The sequence below is a fragment of the Erinaceus europaeus genome, chromosome 7 (genome assembly GCF_950295315.1).
Source record: "Erinaceus europaeus chromosome 7, mEriEur2.1, whole genome shotgun sequence".
NCBI classification, from domain to species: Eukaryota; Metazoa; Chordata; class Mammalia; order Eulipotyphla; family Erinaceidae; genus Erinaceus; species Erinaceus europaeus.
In genome coordinates this window covers 33,559,053-33,580,656 of record NC_080168.1, presented here as the reverse complement: position 1 = coordinate 33,580,656, position 21,604 = coordinate 33,559,053, and the positions used below count along the sequence as shown (strand labels likewise).

Here is a 21,604-nt window from a genome sequence, read left to right as displayed (position 1 = left end):
TGTGAAGTGACCCCCCTGCAGGTGGGGAGCCAAGGGCTCAATGCGCTTAACCCAGTGCACTACTGCCTGACTCCTTTCTTTTCTTTTCTCTCTTCTTTCTTTCTTTCTTTCTTTCTTTCTTTCTTTCTTTCTTTCTTTCTTCTTCTCCTTCTTCTTCTCCTCCTCCTCCTCCTCCTCCTCCCCCTCCTCCTTCTTCTTCTTTTTTTTTTTTTTTACCAGAGCACTGCTCAACTCTGGCTTATTGTGCTGCTGGGGAATGAACCTCAGAGTCTCGAGCATAAAATTCTCTTGGCATAACCATTATGCTCTCTTCCCAGACTCCATCTGTTTTTTCCCCCTAGGTTGACACCTCTTCACTGTTAGAAGAAACAATAATATATATATTTCAGAAAGATAAATATGGCTTTCTATAACCTTGGGTTACTGTGGAAACCCAGGGCCTGTCTTTTCTTTTTATTTCAAATTATTATTTTACACAACTAAGACACATGTAAAGAGATATCATTTTAATTAACATAAGACTGAAAGAGCTTCTTTATCTTTAGAACATTACTCAAACAGAGGAGAATTCTATACTAATGGAAAATAGTCATGATGTCTTCCTATTGTGTCTATTGAATGATTCACTTCCTAAAGGGATATTTAAAGAAATTGGAAAGCGAATGAGACATATGCATGGTGCATTACAAAAGCTGAATACCATCCCAAGGTCTAATAGCCCCTGCTTTCCTTTCTAGAACGTGCCAGAAGAAAGATACAGGATGCAGAGCCAGCCCCTCGGAATCTGCCTGATAATCGACTGCATCGGCAGTGACACAGGTGGGTAGGTGGGTGTAGGGGCTGCACTGAGCTGATTCCCCACAGGGAGAGCATGACGCAGGTACGTTGTACCCAGCAGTAATCAGCACTAGCTGCTGTGTCTGTCAGCTCATGGAAAATGTTACCATGGTGAGTTTGACGAGGAGAGAGAGTCTAAGAAAAGGTCAAATTAGCAAATAGCAGCCTGAATTCCCCAGGATTTCAGATATGATCTCACTTTCTCATGTCCTATTTTTGGTGAGATGTGTGATGCCACAGTAGATTAAGTGTTCTTCCTTTTTTTTTTTTTTGTTAATAATTGGTGATGTTTTGTGTCATTCCTGTTGACTTGCTTGGACTGGCCTTTAGGGTTTTCATGACTGCAGAAAGCCCTGCAGCATGATCATGGAGAAACTTGGAAAGAAAATTAAAGGTTTACTAGGTAAAATACCTGGAACGCACACGATCTACTTAGAGTGCAGTGAGCACATGGGGGTTTGACTTTTGTTGTGGCTGAAGGTATGTGTTGGTGAGGGCATCTAGGGCTTCTGATAATCACTGTTGAATTCAAATAATAAAAACAGGAATTAAAAGGACAAGAAGAATGTCAGGAGAAGAAAAGACCAGCGTGGAGTCAGTTCGTCTGGGTTATGTAAAACAAAGGAAACTTACCAGGTGGGGGAAGCTGGAGTCTTATTTTAGTAATGAGATGGACCATGTGTTGGGGGCCTCATTTCTTTTCCCTCTCAGGCACTTGCATTACTAATAAGAAAAGTCAACCCTGGGAATTTGGAATATAAATACCTCTTTATAAAATGGGTGGTTTCTCCGTGAATGATTTCCTACCTTCAGAGGGGCTGTGTAATTGCTCTCTACTTTCTGTTGTGATCAGTTCTAAATTTCTTTTTTTCCTCAAGGTTTATTTATTTATTTATTTATTAATGAGAAAGATAGGAGGAGAGAGAGAAAGAACCAGACATCACTCTGGTACATGTGCTGTGGAGGATTGAACTCAGGACCTCATGCTTGAGAGGCCGATGCTTTATCCACTGCACCACCTCCCAGACCACTGTGATCAGTTCTAAATAGTTCATTCTTCAGTCAACAATCTTCAACTGCACATGGGATAGGAAGTAAATTTGTTGTAAGAGAGAATCATGAAACATAAAGCTGGGCTGGCAAAATAGTGTGTTGCTGGAAAAGTAGTGACACATTTTTGCCTAGAAAGACAAAAAAAAAAAAAATTGTGATCTTCCTGACAGTCCATATACCTCACCTGGGTCCTGTGCTGCTCTGCCAGGTGCACGACTCAAGGTCACTCACGCCTGGTCTTATGACCCCGCTGCTTCCATGCCTGTGATTAGAGTGGCTTCCCTAGCACTGCATGGCTCAGTGTCTCTTCTGTAAACTGGATAATAACAAGGTCTGCTCTCAAGGGTGGTTGGAAAGAATGAGTGAGTTTGTATTGTCAAGGGCTTGCTTATAACAGTGCCTGACCCTCTGTAACTGGGCACTGCAGTTTCTTGTGCCACTAGCATGATTTTATTATTGTGTTAGTTTAATCTTGCAATCTCCCCTCCCCCCCAACAAGAGTTTGCTATGGCTTGGTATATGAAGTCTGGTCTCAGACAAGGGAGGGACCAGAGAACTAGAGGCTTGGGGTCGCTGCTAGGTTCAGGGATGAGTGGTGGGCAGGTCCCCACTGGCTATGACTAACTGGAATCGAGGTAGATAACTTCTGGGGGAAATACCCAGGTGGAAAACTGGCTAGACCATTTCTAGTCATGAGTTTGTCATTTCTAGTCATGTGGTTGGCACAGGGGAATCTGAGTACAAATGTTTGGGCGGCCCGGCGGTAGCGCAGCAGGTTAAGCGCATGTGATGCAAAGCGCAAGGACTGGCGTAAGGATATCGGTTCGAGCCCCTGGCTCCCCAACTGCAGGGGAGTCGCTTCATAGGTGGTGAAGCAGGTCTGCAGTTGTCTATATTTCTCTCCTCCTCTCTGGCTTCCCCTCCGCTCTCCATTTCTCTCTGTCCTATCCAACAATGACAACAATAATAGTAACAACAGCACTGATAAACAACAAGGGCAACAAAAGGGAAAAAATGGCCTCCAGGAGCAGTGGTTTTGTAGTGCGGGCCCTGAGCCCCAGCAATAACCCTGGAGAAAAAAAAAGTTAGGGTAAGGGAGGGCAGGAGGTGACAAGGAGTAAAGGTGGTAAGAAGGATAGAAGTGGGGGGCCAGGCAGTGGCACACTTGGTTAAGCACACATATTACAGTACATAAGGAGCAGGGTTCAAGTCCCTGGTCTCCATAGGCAGGCTGAAAGCATCACAAATGGTGAAGCAGGGCTGCAGGTGTCTCTGTCTCTCTCCCTTTCTGTCTCCCCTGCCCCTCTCAATTTCTCTCTCTATCCATAGACATAAGTAATATTAACATTGTTTATAAAAAAGGGATAGAAGTGGAATGGGTGTGAGCACCTTGTTTTTGACTTGAGGTGTGAGTAGGTACTGGGCACATGTGTGTTTGTGCGTCTGCTTCCAGGCCTGAGGTCACTCATGTAACCTCCCAGGGCTCAAGTGGCCAGCTGACAAAGTAGGAAACAAGATGACACACTTTTTTTTAAAACAATTAAAAAATATTTATTTATTCTTTTTTGTTGCCCTTGTTGTTTTATTGTCGTAGTTATTATTGTTGTCGTCATTGTTGGATAGGACAGAGAGAAATGGAGAGAGGAGGGGAAGACAGCGAGGGGGAGAGAAAGACACTTGCAGAACTGCTTCACCGCTTGTGAAGTGACCCCTGCAGGTGGGGAACCTCGAACCGGGATCCTTACTCTGGTCCTTGCTCTTTGCACCACCTGTGCTTAACCTGCTGCGCACCACCCGACTCCCAAGATGGCACACTTTTACTTTTAGTGTGTTGTGAATTTTTTTATCCCCCACCAGGGTTATTACTGGGAGCTTAGTACCTACATGATGAGTCCACTGCTCTGAGAAGCTTTCCCTTCCTGCGTTGTTTTCTTTGAAATGACAGACAAAAATTGAGAAGGAGGGAGAGACAGAGAAGGCAGCTTCTTGCATGTGTTTCCTCTACTGGGTGTGCCACTGCCTGACTCTGTGTTCTTTATTTTTATCAGCTGAGAAACTCTGAGAAAGTTATGAGACAGTATTCATTAAAATCAAATGGAAGCAGCAATGTCCTCTCCACTCTTCACGTCTCTTGTTCTTTATCTTCTGCCTCCAACAATTGGTCCCTGAGGACTGCAGATCTAGAATTCTGCTTTGCTTGACAGCCGTCCTAATTATGGGCTTCACTTGACATTTTCATCTTAAGAGTGTGAGGACTTCTCCTTCAGTAATTGTGTGGGCTTTCCTCTGACTCCAGCCTAGCTGTCAGCCACTGGATTAATGTTGAATGTATGTGAAGTCAGATACTAAACATTATTGCCGGCTGAAACAAAGCTGTCTGGAAGGAACTGTCGTGTGATGGGACTAAATCATTGGCCATCAGTGTAAAGTTTACTGTGAATCTGCTATCTGCCAGATACCTTGCTGATTCCTTTTTGTTTTTTAAAAATATTTTATTTATTTATGAGGACAAGAGGAGAGAAAGAGAGGGAAAGAGAGAATGAACCAGACATCACTCTGGTCCATGTGCTGCCAGGGGAATGAACTCAGGATCTCATACTTGAGAGTCCAATGCTTCATCCACTGTGCTGCCTCCCGGACCACCTTTGCTGATTCCTTTACATGGAGTCTCATGTAATTTTCATAATTAATGTGAGATTCTTACCTAATTATCCCCACTTTCAAAGTGAGCTGTTAAAGCATGGTGGATTTTTCTTCCCCTCCCTCCCTCCTTTCCTATCTCTCTTTCTTACATAAAGATTTGTTTATTTATTTTTGAGAGAGAGAGAGACCAGAGCATTGCTCAACTCAATCTGGCATATAGTGGTGCCAGGGATTGAACCTGGGACCTTTAGGGTCTCATCAGTGTGAGTCTGGTATGTGACTACGATACTATCTACTTGGCCCACATCATAGTGCCTGATAGAAGTGAGGTTTTAAAGCTTAACTCCACAACCTCTGCTTTTAGCCACTTTGCTATGATGTAAGTTCCACGAGGAAAAGAATTTTTCTCTTCCTTTCTTTTCTTTTCCTTTTTTTCTTCCATTATTTTTCTCCCTTCTCCTCCCTCCCTCTCTTCCTATCTTTTCTCCTTCCTTCCTTCCTTCCTTCCTTCCTCCCTCCCTCCCTCCCTCCCTCCCTCCCTCCCTTCCTTCCTTCCTTCCTTCCTTCCTTTACCAGAGCACTGCTCAGATTTGGCTTATGGTGGCACTGGAGATTGAGCCTGGGACCTTTGGTGCCTGAAGCACAAAAGACTTTTTGCGGGGGTCGGGTGGTAGTGCAGCAGGTTAAGCGTACATGGCACAAAGCGCAAGGACCAGCGTAAGGATCCCTATTTGAGCCCCCAGTTCCCCACCTGCAGGGGAGTCGCTTCACAGGTGGTGAAGCAGGTCTGCAGGTGTCTCTCTCTCCTCCTCTTTGTCTTCCCCTCCTCTCTCCATTTCTCTGTCCTATCCAACAGGAACAACATCAACAATAACAATAATAACCACAACAAGGGTACAACAAGGGCAACGAAAGGGGTAAAATGGCCTCCAGGAGCAGTGGATTCATGGTGCAGGTGCTGAGCCCTAGCAATAACCCTGGAGGCAAAAAAAAAAAAAGACTTTTTGCATAACCATTATGCTATCTTCCTAGCCTACTATATTTGTTTAATCACTGGAATACCAGGCACTTAGGAGCTTCATAAACATTTGTTGGGTAAAGAAATGAAGGAACAGTGGTCCGGAAGGTGGCGCAGTGGATAAAGCATTATACTCGCAAGCATGAGGTCCTGAGTTTGATTCCTGGCAGCACATGTACCAGAGTGATGTCTGGTTCTTTCTCTCCTCCTGTCTTTCTCATTAATAAATAAAAAAATATATTTTAAAAAATTAAAAATAAAAGAAATGAAGGAACAAACTTAGTCTCGCTTTGCTTTTAAAACCAGCCCTTTATATCTGTGTAGCCAATTGTCTTGTACATATCCTGTTTTGAAAACACACGATCAGACTTTTATAAAAGAGTGGAAATTCCTCAAACAACAATAGATCCCTTTGTCCATTATACAATACATTTTTTTTTCTTTTAATACTTGCTGTGTGCAGCACACAGTGCTTGGCCTTGTATGAAGTAAATATTGAGACAGTGAGGTGGACTCTGGTCTGAAAGCCTTACTGTAAAAAGATAAGTAGGATGATTTGTTTCTGGAGAGAATTCTTACAGAGGTCTGTAACCTGTTTATGGAACAGATTGAGAGACTGTGGCTCTGCGACTAATTTGTCTAACTCGTTCAGTTTTGTAGAATTGAGAATTATGCCCTTGGCCTGAGGAGCTAGCACAGTGGTGAAGCAAATAACTTTCATGCTTGATGCTCTTAGGTCCCAGGTTCAGCTCCAGGTACCAACATAAACCAACAGAGCAGTGCCCTGGTTAAATATAAACAAGATAAAATAGAACATGCCCTGGCTGTCTAATCATTTGTTGATAATCCAGCTAAGCTAGGTCCACATGAAGTCCTGATTCAGATGATAAAGTACCTTTGGCCTTATTAAGAATGGAGAAGTGACAGACAGATGGACTCTGGACCTTGACCTAAAGTTCTGGCTGGCTTTGGACTTCTGAATAAAAAGTGGTATTCAGTGCTTCCTAGAACCTCCCCTCCGCAGAACCCTACCCCACCAGGGGAAGATAGAAACAGGATCTACCTGTCAACACCCATGTCCAGCAGAGAAGCAATTATAAAAGCCAAACCTCTCGCCTTTTGCACCCCATAAAGAATTTTGCTCCATACTCCCAGAGGGGTCAATGATAGAGGAAGATGTTGCCCTTGTTGTTTTTTATTGTTGTAGTTATTATTGTTATTGATGTCGTTGTTGTTGGCTAGGACAGAGAGAATTGGAGAGAGGAAGGGAAGACAGAGAGGGGGAGACACTGCCTGTGAAGCTACTCCCCTACAGGTGGGGAGCTGGGGGCTCAAACTGGGTTCCTCACGTCGGTCCTTGCGCTTTGCGCCTCGTGCGCTTAACCCACTGTGCTGCCACCTGACTCCCTTGCCCTCTATTTCTTTGTTCTTCCTGAAAAAGCTAGAGATTTTTCTGTACTTTTTGTCCTGGTTAAGGCTTAGCTTTTTTCTTAGATTTTCTCTGCAAATTCCCCTTAGTAATCTTGCAAAAGTAAAACTTCCTTTTCTAACTGAGCACGAGGAATTATGAAAGACAGACACACATAGTGGAGACACTGCTGGTGGTGCTGAATTTAACTTGGCACTTCCTCATGGCTACCCAGCTTCCTCCCTTCCGGTAACATTGTAGGAAGGAACACTCACTGGGATCTCTGCTCCTGAGTGATAAGAAGGGGTGAGTGACATCTGAGATGGTAGACGCTGTATTCAGATGAAACAATACCCATGCTGCTTGCCAGCTTGATTTCCAAAGAGTATAATTTCTGCTCCTTGTTCTTGTGGGATTCACAGGCTGTTAAAGATGGCTACTTCCAAGGGACAAGCATGTTTTCTTCTAACCCTTTTTTCTTTTTTTCTCTATTTCTTTCTCCTCCTTCCTTCCTTCCTTCTTTATTTTTTCTCTTCCTTTTTTCCATTTTTATTCATTTATTTTTATTATGATAGAGACAGAGAGAAGTACGGTGAGAGAGGAAGAAATGGGCTTGTGGGGGGAGAGAGAGAGAGACACCTGAAACACTGCTTCACTGCTCATGAAACTTCCCCAGCTCACTCCCTAGCAGGTGGGGTGGGGAACTGGATCTTGAACCTGGGTCCTCATGCATGGTGCTTTGCCAATTGCTCTACCACCTGCCCCCTCCCTGAATTCTTTGTTTTTAATCTATGTATTTATTTATTAATTAGAGAGAGGAGAGAGAACCAGAGCACCTCTTGTAATATGTAATGCCAGGTATCAAACTTGGGAACTCAAAGTTTGAGTGTCCAAAACCTTACCCACTGTGCTACCTCCCAGGCTGTTCTCTGGGCTTTCTTTTCTTTTTTTTCTTTCTCTCTCTCTCTCTCTCTTTCTTTCTTTCTTTCTTTCTTTCACCTTTTGTTGCCCTTGTTTTTCTTTTTTTTTTTTAATTTTTAAATTTCTTTTTAAAAAATATTTATTTTCCCTTTTGTTGCCCTTGTTGTTTTTTTATTGTTGTTGTTATTGATGTCGTCATTGTTGGGTGGGACAGAGAGAAATGAAGAGAGGAGGGGAAGACAGAGAGGAGGAGAGAAAGACACCTATAGACCTGCTTCACCGCCTATGAAGCGACTCCCCTGTAGGTGGGGAGCCAGGGCTCGAACCGGGATTCTTATGTGGGTCCTTGCGCTTTGCGCCACATGCATTTAACCTGCTGTGTTACTGCCTGACTCCATTTTTTAAATTTCTTTATTGGGAATTAATGTTTTACATTTGACAGTAAATATAATAGTTTGTACATGCATAACATTTGCCAGTTTTCCATATAACAATACAACCCCCACTAGGTCCTCTGTCATCCTTTTTGGACCTGTATTCTCTCCCTCCCACCCACCCCAGAGTCTTTTACTTTGGCCCTTGTTTTTCATTGTTGTTGTAGTTACTATTGTTGTTGTTATTGATGTCATCATTGTTAGATAGGACAGTAAGAAATAGAGAAGGGGAAGACAGAGAGGGGGAGAGAAAGATAGACACTTGCAGACCTGCTTCACCGCTTATGAAGGGACTCCTCTGCAGGTGGGGAGCCGTGGGCTTGAGCTAGGATCCATATGCCAGTTCTTGCATAAGTGCCACGTGTGCTTAACCTGCTGCACTACCGCCCAACTCCTTGGGCATTCTTATTGTTTGTGATAATAGTTATTCACTTAGAATGTTAATATCATTAGTGAAATTTCCCTTTATTATTTAAAAGAGAAATTTCCTGAGAAAGAAACCAGAGCACCATTCTGATATCTAGGATCTGACCTGGGGCCTCTGGCATGTTGAGCCCCCTCCCCAGCCTGGAATGCTCCTTCAAATGAGTCATCCTGAGCATATGCCATCTGGCATACCCTTTGATCCTTTATTTATTTATTGGCACCAGGGTTATCTCTGGGGCTTGACTGCTACATGATTTTACTACTGTCCCTAGTTGCTATATATTTTTTCCTTTTGATAGAGGGTGAAAGACAGGGATGGATAGAGAAGGAGTGAGTGGGAGAGACAGAGAGAAGGAAAGAGATCTGCAGCACTGCTCCACTGCTCATGAAGCTCCTTCTCCCTGCAGGTGGGGACCAGGGGCTTGAACCTGGGTTCTCATGCACAGCACAGTGTGTGTTCTACTGCCCCCCACAAGCCTTTTTATTTATAAACAGCATAAATTTAGAGTAAGAACTGAATAAGAATTGTAGGCATGGAGCCACGCAGTGGCGCACCTGGTTAAGCGCATGCATTACAGTGTGCAAGGACCTGGGTTCAAACCCCCTGGTCTCTACCTGCAGGGGGAAAGCTTCACAAGTGGTGAAACAGGGCTGCAGGTGTCTTTCTGTCTCTTTCCCTCTCTCTATCCCCCCTCTCAATTTCTCTCTGTCTCTAGTCAATAAAAAAATAAATAAAATAAAAAAAAAAAAAAGAATTGTAGGACACAATCCCTTATTGGAGATTTTTGTATTTCAGAGTTTGGAGGTTTGAGGAGATTAGGATGATGATATAGTGCCTCTTTATAATTAATAGAACACCTCAGGGGTGTGGAAATAGTACAGTGGTTATGCCTGAGGCTCTGAAGTCCCAGGTTCAGTCCCCAGCACCACCGTAAGCCAGAGTTAAGCAATGCTCTGGTAAAAGAAAAAGAAAAAACATATATGAATTTCAGTGGATTTTAGCACAGCCCATAATCAAATATGCTACCATCTCCACAGCAAAATAGATGGAAATTATAAATAGACTTTTGTCAGCTAAGAAAGGTTTTTGTCACAAAATGAGTTGGGGAAAAGAACTAAAGGTTTTCAAAGCTTCTGGATAAAGAATTCTACTTATTATTGTTCAGGTTTTTTGTTTGTTTTTTGTTTTTGGTCAGAGCACTGCTCAGCTCTGGCCATTCCTGTGCCAGGGATCAAACATAAGACCTATTGCATTCAAGTCCTCCGTATTACTGTTGTCTTATCTCCATGACCTTGGATAAGGGATTCTGGATAAATGGAAGGTCAGAGTACTTTTAGGCTTGCTGCAGTATCCAGAAGCCTCTCTTGCTATGCAGTTGACATGTTTATTATTGTTGTTTTAAAAATATTTTCATATCTCTGTATCTACTGTGCACTGTGACATGTGAATCATTGGTTTATGTACATTTATAAGCTTTGCACCCCTAACAAAATTATAGGTTCTGCCCTCACACGTGTGGACATTTATTTTTTTTCAAATTGCTTCTTTTTAAAATTTTTATTTATTTATTCATCCCAAAAGATCTGTGTATACCTTTGTTCATAGCAGCACAATTTGTAATATCCAAAACCTGGAAGCAACCCAGGTGTCCAACAACAGATGAGTGTCTGAGAAAGCTGTGGTGTATATACACAGGCATGAATTCATCCACTTCATCTCAACTTGAGGGAATCATGTTAAGAGAGATAAGCCAGAAAGAGAAGGATGAGTATGGGATGATCCCATTCATAGCCAGAAGTTGGAAAATAAAAACAGAAGGGGAAACACACAGCAGATCTTGGGCTCAGTATTGATTGCACTAAAGTAAAGGACTTTGGGGGTAGGAGGTTTCAGATCCTGGTGCATGATGGTACAGGGACACCTAGGTCGGAGGGTTGCAGAAAACTCAGAAAATTTCCACATGTACCAACAACTGTATTTACTGCTGAATGTAAACCATTACTCTCCCCTATAACTTTTTCTTCTTAACCAGACACTACTCAGCTCTGGTTTATGGTGGTGCGGGGAATTGAACCTGGGACTTTGGAGTCTCAGGCATGAGAGTCTCTTTGCTATCTACCCCCGCCCTCCCCTATAACTTTTTAAAAATTATAGGCTCCTTGAAAGATAAGAATTATATTACGCTATACTTCATCTGTCCTCTTTGTCACATGTTGTTGTAACACAGGAAGAGAAACTTTGTAAACCATCAGTCTGGGGTCAAGTGAATTGCTGAAATGGTAAATTATTTCTCTCCTCTTTCAGAGATTTGCAATGCATATTGACCTTAAGACTTTTACTGGGGGGTCGGGCAGTAGTGCAGCGGTTTAAGCGCAGGTGGCGCAAAGTGCAAGGACTGGCTTAAGGATCCCGGTTCAAGCCCCCGGCTGCCCACCTGCAGGGGAGAGTTGCTTCACAAGTGGTGAAGCAGGTCTGCAGGTGTCTCTCTTTCTCTCCCCCTCTCTGTCTTCCCTTCTTCTCTCCATTTCTTTCTCTCTGTCCTATGCAACAACAACATAATTGGCAACAATAACAATAATAATGACAACAACAAGAGCAACAAAATAGAAAAAAATGGCCTCCAGGAGCAGTGGATTCATGCAGGCACCCAGCCACAGCGATAACTCTTGAGGCAAAAACAAAACAAAACAACTCCTACTGGTCCTCCTTTAAAGAAACCTATTTTAGAAGTCAGCCAGTAACGCAGCTGGTTAAGCACATGTGGCGCAAGGCGCAAGGACCGGCATAAGTATCCCTGTTTGAGCCCTGGCTCCCCACCTGCAGGGGAGTCACTTCACAGGCGGTGAAGCAGGTCTGCAGGTGTCTGTCTTTCTCCCCCCCCCCATCTTCCCCACCTCTCTCCATTTCTCTCTGTCCTGTCCAACAACGATGACATCAATAACAACTACAACAATAAAACAACAAGGGCAACAAAAGGGAATAGACAAAAAATAAAAAAAGAAAAAAGAAACCTATTTTAGCCATGTCAACATAGTATTTCCTATTTACTTCGACCATAGACCTCCTCCTGTTCACTAAGAATATCTTATTCAACTAATGCTGCATATTGAAGTCATTCAATAAGTGGTTATAAATATATTGATTAAATCTTTCCTCTTTCTTGTTTATTCTATATGTTTAATGAACTCCTTTTCTTTTGTAGCTAGTGTTAAGATTAATGTGCATGGAGTGGGGAGGGCAATGAGAGGGATAGCAAAAGACTTGCATGCCTGAGGCTCTGAAGTCACAGGTTCAGTCCCACCCCCTGCATATAATAAGCCAGAGCTATGCAGTGTTCAGAAAAAATAGGGGTGGGGGAAGATAAATGTGTACTCATTCTAGAGCAAAAGGAATTGTACATGAAGGGGGCCATGACATTCTACTGTAGTTAGTCTTTTTAATTTTCACATCTGTAGTTTGACTCTAGTTTTTTGTTAACATTCTCAGGCAGAGGAACCAAGTGGTGGTCCACCTGGTAGAGCGCACATGCTACAGTGCACAAAGACCCAGGCTCAAGGCCCCACTCCCTACCTGCAGGGGGAAAGCTACACAAGTGTTGAGGCAATAGGTGTCACTCTTTCTCTCTCCTGTATTCCTTCTCTCTATCCAATAAGTCTAATTTCTCTCTCTAGCCAACACATAAATACATATTAAAAACAGTCTCATGCTGACTGGTAGGCTAGAAAAAAATCCTATCATTTTAGGAAGTTGGTATGTAAAGAACTGCTGGAGCTCACACAGTTAGGACTGGGTCAGGAGTGAGGTTTCCAGGGTGGGCAAAATGAGAAGTGGAACTTTTGAAATTAAATCTTCATTTTCCAGACTTAGCCCCTAAGTTTTACTTCCCTTATTTTCAGGAAAGATAGTGCAGCCATATTTGTGGTACATGTGACATGGAATCTGCTTTGAACTTATTAAAAAAAGGAAATATGGGAGTCGGGCGGTAGCTTGGCAAGTTAAGTGCACATGATGCAAAGCACAAGGACCGGGTAAGGATCCTGGTTCGAGCCTCCGGCTCCCCAGCTGCAGGAGAGTCACTTCACAAGCGGTAAAGCAGATCTGCAGGTGTCTATTTTTCTCTCCCCCTTTCTGTCTTACCCTCCTCTCTCCATTTCTCTCTGTCCTAGCTAACAATGACGGCATCAATAACAACAACAATAACTACAACAACAATAAAAAAGGGCAACAAAAGGGAGACTAAATTTAAAAAAAGGAGATATATATATATATATATTAGTATGCCAGGACCTCACAAGTGTGTGATTTCACTGCTCTGGGGCCAACCTTTTCAGATAGCCAGAAAGAAAGACAGATAAACAGAGGCCAAGAGAGGGAAAGAGACACTTCAGCACTGCAACTTTCCCCAGTATTCCCAAGTGGGTATCTTGGGTCCTGGAGGTGGGCCGTGTGCATGGCAAAAGAGGCACCCTACCAGGTGAACTGTCTCCCCAGCCCCAGAGAAAGATTGTTATCAAGCAGCTTGAATGCTGAGAAAGCAATGACTTTATAATATTAGAATCTTTGTGAATGATCTCATGCTAAATTTTTGGAAGCACCTGCAGTTTTTGCTTATGATTTGCAGAAGTTAGTCAAGTTAGCTTCGCTTATCTTGCTAAATTAATTCGTGTTACACCTACACTGGTTTGTCTGCATCAGGAATTTCTGGAGTATGGTTGGAGTTTGTATTGATTTTCATCAAATCATTGGCATCTTTGGAAAAAAAAGTAAGAGTAGAGGCCTTGGTGTTGATCTCATTGCATAGATGGATAAGCTAATAGAGCTGAAAGTGTCTGAGCTTTGAAGTCACACTGCCACCTCTTGATCCTAAAAATTGCCCTGGGCTTTGCCTGTGTTCTTGCCAGCCCAAGGAAGCAAGTTGTAGGTGTCAGCCTGAATCAGTACTCACCTCACCATCTGACAGAGGAAATGTGAACTGTGATTGCATCAGCTTATGTCTCTTAAGTTGCCAGGTAAATATTTATTGATTATTTATTTAGATTTATGTATGAGAGGGAAGAAAAGAGAGAGGGAGGGAGGGAAGGAGGGAGGGAGGGAGGGAGAGAGAGAGAGAGAGAGAGAGAGAGAGAGAGAGAGAGAGAGAGAGAGAAACCAAACCATTAGTCTGGCACATGCAGTGCTGGGGATTGAACTCAGGACCTCATGCTAGAAGGTCCTATGCTTTATCCACTGTGCCACCTCCTGGCTGCACCAGAGAAATATTTGAAGGGTGCTTCATCTTGGTCTGAGGTCCATCAAGATATAGATACTAGGGAGAAAGAAAGAAAGAAAGAAAGAAAGAAAGAAAGAAAGAAAGAAAGGAAGAAAGAAATGAAGGAAGGGAGAAAGAAAGACACACACACACACACACACACACACACACACACACTTTAATGAGAGACAAAGCAGAATGTGGCTGTATGCAGTGTCAGGGACTGAACCCAGGACCACAGATTTTCTAAACAGAAAGCCCTCTGTTCACTGAGCCACCTCTCTGGCCCCCAGATCAGTGTCCTTATTGGCCTTATTCTTAGCACCGAGGGCCTGTGTGATTCTCGACTTTATCTCTAGCTTTAGCCTTTTTTTTTTTTTTCCCTCCCCCTCTTCTGTTAGGAATGGATACACTGTCCTAGACCTTGGGTTTCCACCCCCTTCTTAGCCACTTTACTGTCATAATTTGGTTCCTTTTCAGACCAGACAATGTGTAGACTCCAACCTCCAACCTTGAGGCGAAGGAGGCAAGACTAAAATTCAGATCCTGCGATTCCAAGACTGGTTGTTGTTGTTGGTGGTGGGGTGTGTGTGTGTGTGTGTGTGTGTGTGTATGTTGTGTGTGTGCTTTCCAGAACACTGCTCAGCTCTGGTTTATGGTGATCTGGGGATTTTTACCTGGCTCTTTGAAACCTCAAGGAAGAAAGGTTTTGTATAACTACTAAGCTTTCTCCCTCTCCTGGCTGCGTGCCTGTCCACTCACAGCCTTGTGACAGCCCCTGCTCCAGCTGGAACCTCCAGGGTGCTCAGGTAAAGGAGAGAAGTTGAAGCCAAAGGTCAGCATTTGTTTTGTCCCCTACATTGTCAGCATGGAAAGAGAGACTGTGTCTTCATTCAAGGATTTTGATAAGAGTGAGATCTATGTGACAGGGCATTGAGGAAAGGAAGCCAACTTGAGATAAGCCAACAAAAGGACTTTGAATCTGGCGTTTCCTTGTTTGCTTCTGCCCCCTAGAGGAGAGACTACTCCATGAACAGAAACATGCGAGTCCTTGAAGGCAGAGTTTGGAATAAACCAGTGTGGGTGGCCCGGGTTTTCAGATCAGGTTCTCTCACTGTAAGGCTTTGTGTTTCTACCCGGATGTAGCAGCACTGAGAACTGACACCTTTCCATAGTTAGAGGTGATTCTTCCTAGGATAAATAGGTCTTCTCTCTCACTTTAATTTTATTAATTTTATTATTTAATTTTATTATTATTATTATTTGTTACTGGATAGAGACAGAAATTGAAAGGGAAGTGGGGCCTGGGTGTTAGCACAGCGGGTCGCGAAGTGCAAGAACCAGCATAAGGATCCCGGTTGGAGCCCCTGGCTCCCCACCTGCAGGGGGGTCGCTTCACAAGCGGTGAAGTAGGTCTGCAGGTGTCTCTCTCTACTCCTCTCTGTCTTCCCCCCCTCTCAATTTCTTTCTGTCCTATTCAACAACAATAACAGTTATAACAATAATAATAGCAACCACAACAAGGGCAACAAAATGGGAAAAGTGGCCTCCAGGAGCAGTGGGTTTGTAGGCTGGCACCGAGCCCCAGTGATAACCCTGGAGGCAAAATAAAAAAGGGAGGGGGAAATAGAGAGGGAAAGACAGAGAGAGACACCCGCAGACTTACTCCACTACTTGTGGAGCTTTCCCCCTGCAGATGGTGACCAGGGGCTTGAACCTGTGTCCTTTTGCGCTGTAGTGTGAGCACTTAACCAGGTGCACCATTTTGCCTGGCCTCCTCCAAGTAGGTCTTCTCTACCACATTCAGCCCATTTGTGGGGTGTTGAGTTATTTAACAGCCATTAGGAGGGACATGCATCTTTATCATAGAGCTTTAAAAAAGTTACTATTTTTAAAAATTACATTTATTTATTTATTTTTAATTTTTTCTCCCCAAAGCACTGCTCAGTTCTGGTTTATGGTGGTGCTGGGCATTGAACCTGAGACCTCAGAGCCTCAGGCATCAGTCTGTTAGCATAGCCATTATACTATCTCCTGCCACCCTACTTCTGTATCATAGAATTTTAAGGAGATTAGCACCATCTGTATATATCACTTCCTGACTGTATGATAATATAATCTGTGAACTAGGCAGAGAGAGACAGAGAGACTCAGAGAAAGTTCTGGTTAGAGCTCACTGGGGCAGAAAGTCTTTTCAGGAAGTCGGTGTGAGGCTTCAGCCCCCCTTTGTGCTAGCCTCTCAGCAGTTGTGCGCCAGTGTTCTCTTGGGCTGGCGTGATTTCCCGCAGAAGGCGTGGTGTGCACGGCCTGGTGGCAGTGGGATCCCTTTGGTGTTGTGGCATGAGGCCACAGTTTCCCTTCTGCCATGCTCCACTCGTTAGACATCAGCTACCAAGTGTGGACCACATTCAAGGAGTGGGGACTTACATGTGAACTCTAATCAATCAATCAATTTTTATTGCCACCAGAGTTTTCACTGGAGCTCAGCGCAAACACTATGAATCCACTGGTCCCGGTGGCCATTTTTCCATTTTCTTCTTTTTTCTTTCTATTTTGATAGGATAGAGATAGAGAGGGAGAGAGACACCTGCAGACCTGCTTCACTGAGGCAGACCCCCTGCAGGTGGGGGCTTGAGTTTGGTAATGTATATGCTTAACCCGGTGTGCCACTACCTGCCCCCCCATCTTTTTAAGGGGTAGGGGTCAAACTGTTGATGGACATATTTAAAAGTGTCATGCCTGCTAGGATGTGTGTTTGTGTGGGGGGCGGCTCAATGGTTAAGCTTAGGTCTCCTGAGCAAAAAGTTCATTTTCCTTTTCTCTCTCTCACTCTCTTTTAATTTTATTTATTTTATTTTTGAGAGAGATGCAGACACACACACACACACACACACACACACACACACACACACACACACACACACAGTAACACCAGAACACTGCTCAGCTCTGGTTTATGATGGTACAGGGCATTGAACCTGGGACTTTGAGCCTCAGGCATGAGAGTCTGCATAACCATTATGCCATCTCCCCCACCCCATCCCCTCCTCTTTCCTCCCTCCCCCCTCCAGCACATTGTCAGGGATTATACCTGCAAGGTATGGTCTCGATGAGCCACAATCCCAGGCTCACTCCTCCTCCTCTTACACTTCTTCCTTCTCTCTCTACTTTTTTTTTTTATGAGAGACCAGGAAGAGCAAGCAAAGTACTGTTCCCCTACTCATGGCCTCCCACTTACTTTGTTGTTGTTGATCTTTCATTTTGGCTCAGGGTTGGATCTTGTGGTAAGCAGGACCTCACACATGAAATACGTGTGCTGTACTGTGGAGCTACCTCCTGGCTGGAAAGACACCGAGTGAATGTGCAGTTCACAGAGACTCTGAGCACTCAAGCTGATGCTATTTATCTGTTTCTTTTCTTGCCTCTTGTTGACTTCCTATGTTCTGCTGAGAAATCAAAGAATTTACAGTTGCTTATTTTCACTTTTTCTTTTTTTGCCTCCAAGGTTATTGCTGAGGCTCGGTGCCTACAAATCCACTGCTCCTGGAGGCTATTTTCCCCATTTTTGTTGCCCTTGTTGGATAGGACAGAGAGAAATGGAGAGAGGATGGGAAGACAGAGAGGTGGAGAGAAAGAGACACCTGCAGACCTGCCTCACTGCTTGAGAAGTGACCCCCCACCCCTCCCTGCAGGTGGGAAGCTGGGGCCTTAAGCCGGGATTCTTGCATGGGTTCTTGCACTTTGTACGATGTGTGCTTAACCCACTGCACCACCACTCGACCCCCTGTTTCTTCCTTCTTTCCTTTCTCCCTTCCTTCCATCCTTTCTTTTTTCATTTAATGCTATTTACAAATAATTATGTCTTTAGATTAGGGAGGCCAGAAGCAACCAGTCTTGTCTTATATACTGCCAAGACTGGTTGCTTCTTGTCTCCCTCATCTAAGATGATAGGTGATTTAATATTTCAAAAAAAGTTATTATTAAAAATGTATGAACACTACAACAAAACAAGGGCAACAAAAAGGAATAAATAAATAAATATAAAAATATAAAAAAAATTTTAAAAAATGTATGAACAATTTAACCCCAGAGTTGGAAATCAATCAGTTTACTAATTGGGAACCTTAAGTGCTTAGATTGAAGGACTATATATTCAGAAGTCTATGCATTAAAGAGCTTGAGATGTTCAAATAGATTAAATGTTCTTTTTCAGTTTTTAAAGATCTATTTATTTTTAAACACAAGAGAGGGCAAAAGAGAGAGCCTCACTCTGGTGCATGTGATGCTGGGGATCAAACTCAGAACTTGGTGCTTAAGGGTCCAATGCTTTAACCACCGTGCCACCTCCTGGCCTTCAAGACCCAATCAAAAAAAAAAAAATATATATATCATTGGATAGAGACAGAGAGAAATCTAGAGGGGAGGGAGGAAATAGAGAGGGAGAGAGACAGAGAGACACCTGCTCACCTGCTTCACCACTCGTGAAGCTTTCCCTCTGCAGATGGGGATCAGGGGCTTGAACTTGGGTCCTTAGGAAATGTAATGTGAGCACTTAACCAGGTGCGCCAACGTCTGGCCTCCTGAGAACCACTTTCTTAAAGTCCTGCAGCCCATAAGTGTGGTCAGGGCAGTGTCAGGAGACAGACTAAAGTTTGTTTCTTCAGACCTTCATGCCAGAGGCACCAAAACCAATTCAATCCCAATCTTGAGGCAGAGTTTTTTTTTTTTTTTTTTTTTTTAAAGCACTCTTCCCCTCGCTGCTTTACATGGTTTCTGGAGGCAAAGTCAATCCAGGATGTTTGGAAACTAGGGTGTAACTTAGAGGTGAGGGACACTGCAGAGAATTATGGCAAAGTGCTCTAATTGCTTAGCTAGAGAGGACATGGGGCGTGGGTGTGGATAGCATAATGGTTGTGCAAGCAGACTCTTATACCCGAGGCTCCAAGAAAAGTGTATTGGGAAGCAGTTCTGAGAGAAATTGGGGGTCCTGAGAATGACTGCCGTTTAGATCCAGGTTCATTCATGTCAGTCCCCTGCAGGTGGGTTATATAAAGGATCTTGTGACCTGTGCAAACTTTTTCTATAGCCATTTGGATAGGTTTGTTTGTTTGTTTATAATTATTGTATTTATTTATTTTGGATAGAGGCAGAGAGAAATTTGAGAGGGAAGGGGTGATAGAGATGGAGAGAGGTGAGAGAGTCACATGCAACACTTTTATCACCCTTTGTGAAGCTTCTACCTTGCTGGTGGGGACAGGGCCTTGAACCCAGGTCCTTGCGCACTGTAATGTGTACATTCAATCAGGTGCACCATCACCTGGCCTTGATATTTGGTTTACTGAAAGAGAGAGAGAGAGAGAGAGAGGGAAACAAGAGCCTCACTCTGGCATATGTGATTCTGGGGATCAAACTCAGGATATTATTCCTGAAGTCTCATGCCACATCTAGGACTGCTCTTTTTTTAAAGATTTATTTATTCATTTATTATTGAGAAAGAAAAAAATCAGAGCATGAACTAGAGTATTACTATGGCATAAGTGATTAAACATGGGACCTCATACTTGCAAATCAGGTACTCTCCCTGTTTTTGCTTTATTAAAAAAAATTCTTTTGATAAATCTCCAAGTTTGTTTCTCTTAAAAAGGAAAGGCTTTTCCCTTGGGTAGAAATGGACTCAGCCTGTGACCAGATGAGATAGTGGCTTCAAGTAGGAACAGGCTAAAATTGGGAACCTGAGGTATGAAGATTATGTATTCTGGGGCTGGTTGGTGACACACCTGGCCGAGCACATGTCATCATGCACTAGAACCCAGGTTCAAGCCAGGGGGCTTCATGAGCAGTGAAACAGTGCTGCAGGTACTACTTTCTCTCCCCCTCCAGCCTCCCCTGCTTCTCTCGAGTCTTGATATCTCTCTCTCTATCCAATAAAGGTATAAATATTAAATAAATAAAATCATGTATTTCATGCTTCAGGTTGATTCTAGCCTCCTGCCCAGGTCCTTCAAAGCCTCAGACTGATACACAAGCGAAGTAGATAAGGACTAGAGATTAGATCCTGTTAAGAGAGCTGTCTCCTGCCACCAGTGCGTCTTGTTTTCTTTTTTAAGATTTTATTTATTCATGAGAAAGATAGGAGGAGGAGAGAGAAAGAAGTAGACATCACTCTGGTATGTGTGCTGCCAGGGATTGAACTCCAGACCTCATGTTTGAGAGTCCATTGCTTTATCCACTGCACCACTGTTGGACCTTTGGGTGGAGAGGCTTCTTCCTGGGCACAGACTCCTGGCTTATCTGCTCTGTTGCGCACCAGATGCAGGGGCCCAGAAAGAATGTTCCAGGGCAGTAGGAATGAGCTGGATCTTTCCCTATGTATGTAGCAAGAGACACTACCAAAGATCACCAGGGGAATGTTTCCTGAACAATTCGTTTATTGAACAGCAAAGTAAGGTTTATAAGGGGTTGTAGGAGGAAATAAGTTATCCATTTCATGTATGGTTTGGGAGGTTAGGGGCAAAGAGAAATAGAGGGTTGGGAAAAGCTCAGAGCATCCCTAGTAAATGTTGAATAAGGGGTTTAGTTGATCAAAGGAACGAAGGAAGTGGGGTTATCAATAACTAGCAGACAGAGAGGAGCCTTAAGAGAGGAGATAGATCATGTAAGATTAGAAGGTCTGGAATGGGTGGAGAAGTAAAGAGGATGTCCCTGGTTATAGTTCGACAGAGCAGAACAATGATGTGTGGGCCATGTATGATCATGGACTTCTATTAACCTCTGAGTAAAGGAACCAACTGCTTTGAGAATAAGGAAACGGGCTGCATTCAGAGTCTTTTGTGAGGCAGAGAGACTGACAGAGGGAACTTTTTCCTGGTGGTCATTTTTTCCATGCTTGATCTCAAATAGAGACTGACAGAAAGGTCGTGCCATCCAGTCTCCCACTTTTCAATAGGAGGTCTCACACCATGCTCAACCATGTCTCACAATTTCCCTACCCACCACCTCCTGGTGCATTTTCCATTTCAATGTTTTCTCCATGTTTTGTTTTCTTCCAGAGGTTCTTCGAGACACCTTCATTTCCTTGGGCTATCAAGTCCAGTATCGCTTATATCTGCAGACTGAAGACATATTCGCCACCCTGCAGGAAGTTGCCTGCATGCCTGAACACAAGCACTACGACAGTTTTGTGTGTGTGCTGGTGAGCCGAGGGGACTCCCAGAGTGTGTCTGGTGTGGATGAGACACATCCTGGGTTTCCTCTGGAGCACATCAGGAGGATGTTCAGAGGAGATGTGTGTCCTTTTCTCTTAGAGAAGCCCAAGCTCTTTTTCATTCACAGCTATGTTGTGTCAGAGGACCCGCAGGAGGACAAGGGTCTCCTGGAGGTGGATGGGCCAGCCCTGAACAATGTGCAAGCCAGGGTGAGGCAGCATGGGCACAGCATAGTTCACCGGGAAGCTGACTTTTTCTGGAGCTTGTGCAGAGCAGATGTGTCCTTGCTTGAGCGGCCTTCCTCCTCACCATCCCTGTACCTGCAGTTCCTCTCCCAGAAACTGGGCCAAGAAAGGTGAGTCGCCTCTCTGTGGCTGACCTCTGGGCCACTTGTCCCCAAGCTGCAATCT

The 21,604-nt window shown here is 43.7% G+C and overlaps 1 protein-coding gene and 1 long non-coding RNA gene across 11 annotated transcripts in view; both read left to right on the top strand.

The window, feature by feature from the left end:
- LOC132539405 (uncharacterized) overlaps positions 1-21,604 on the top strand; it is a 211,673-nt gene that overhangs the window by 111,653 nt on the left and 78,416 nt on the right. The window lies entirely within an intron of this gene.
- Positions 1-21,604, top strand: part of CFLAR (CASP8 and FADD like apoptosis regulator) — a 79,372-nt gene that overhangs the window by 42,898 nt on the left and 14,870 nt on the right. For all 9 annotated transcript variants that reach the window (XR_009550664.1, XM_060194156.1, XM_060194153.1 and 6 more), the window contains 2 exons: positions 738-819; positions 21,039-21,549. Coding sequence is in view for 8 of the 9 variants with exons in the window: in XM_060194156.1 (XP_060050139.1) it covers positions 738-819; positions 21,039-21,549 (593 nt within the window). In the remaining variant the exon portion in view is untranslated. The remainder of the gene's footprint in view (positions 1-737; positions 820-21,038; positions 21,550-21,604) is intronic.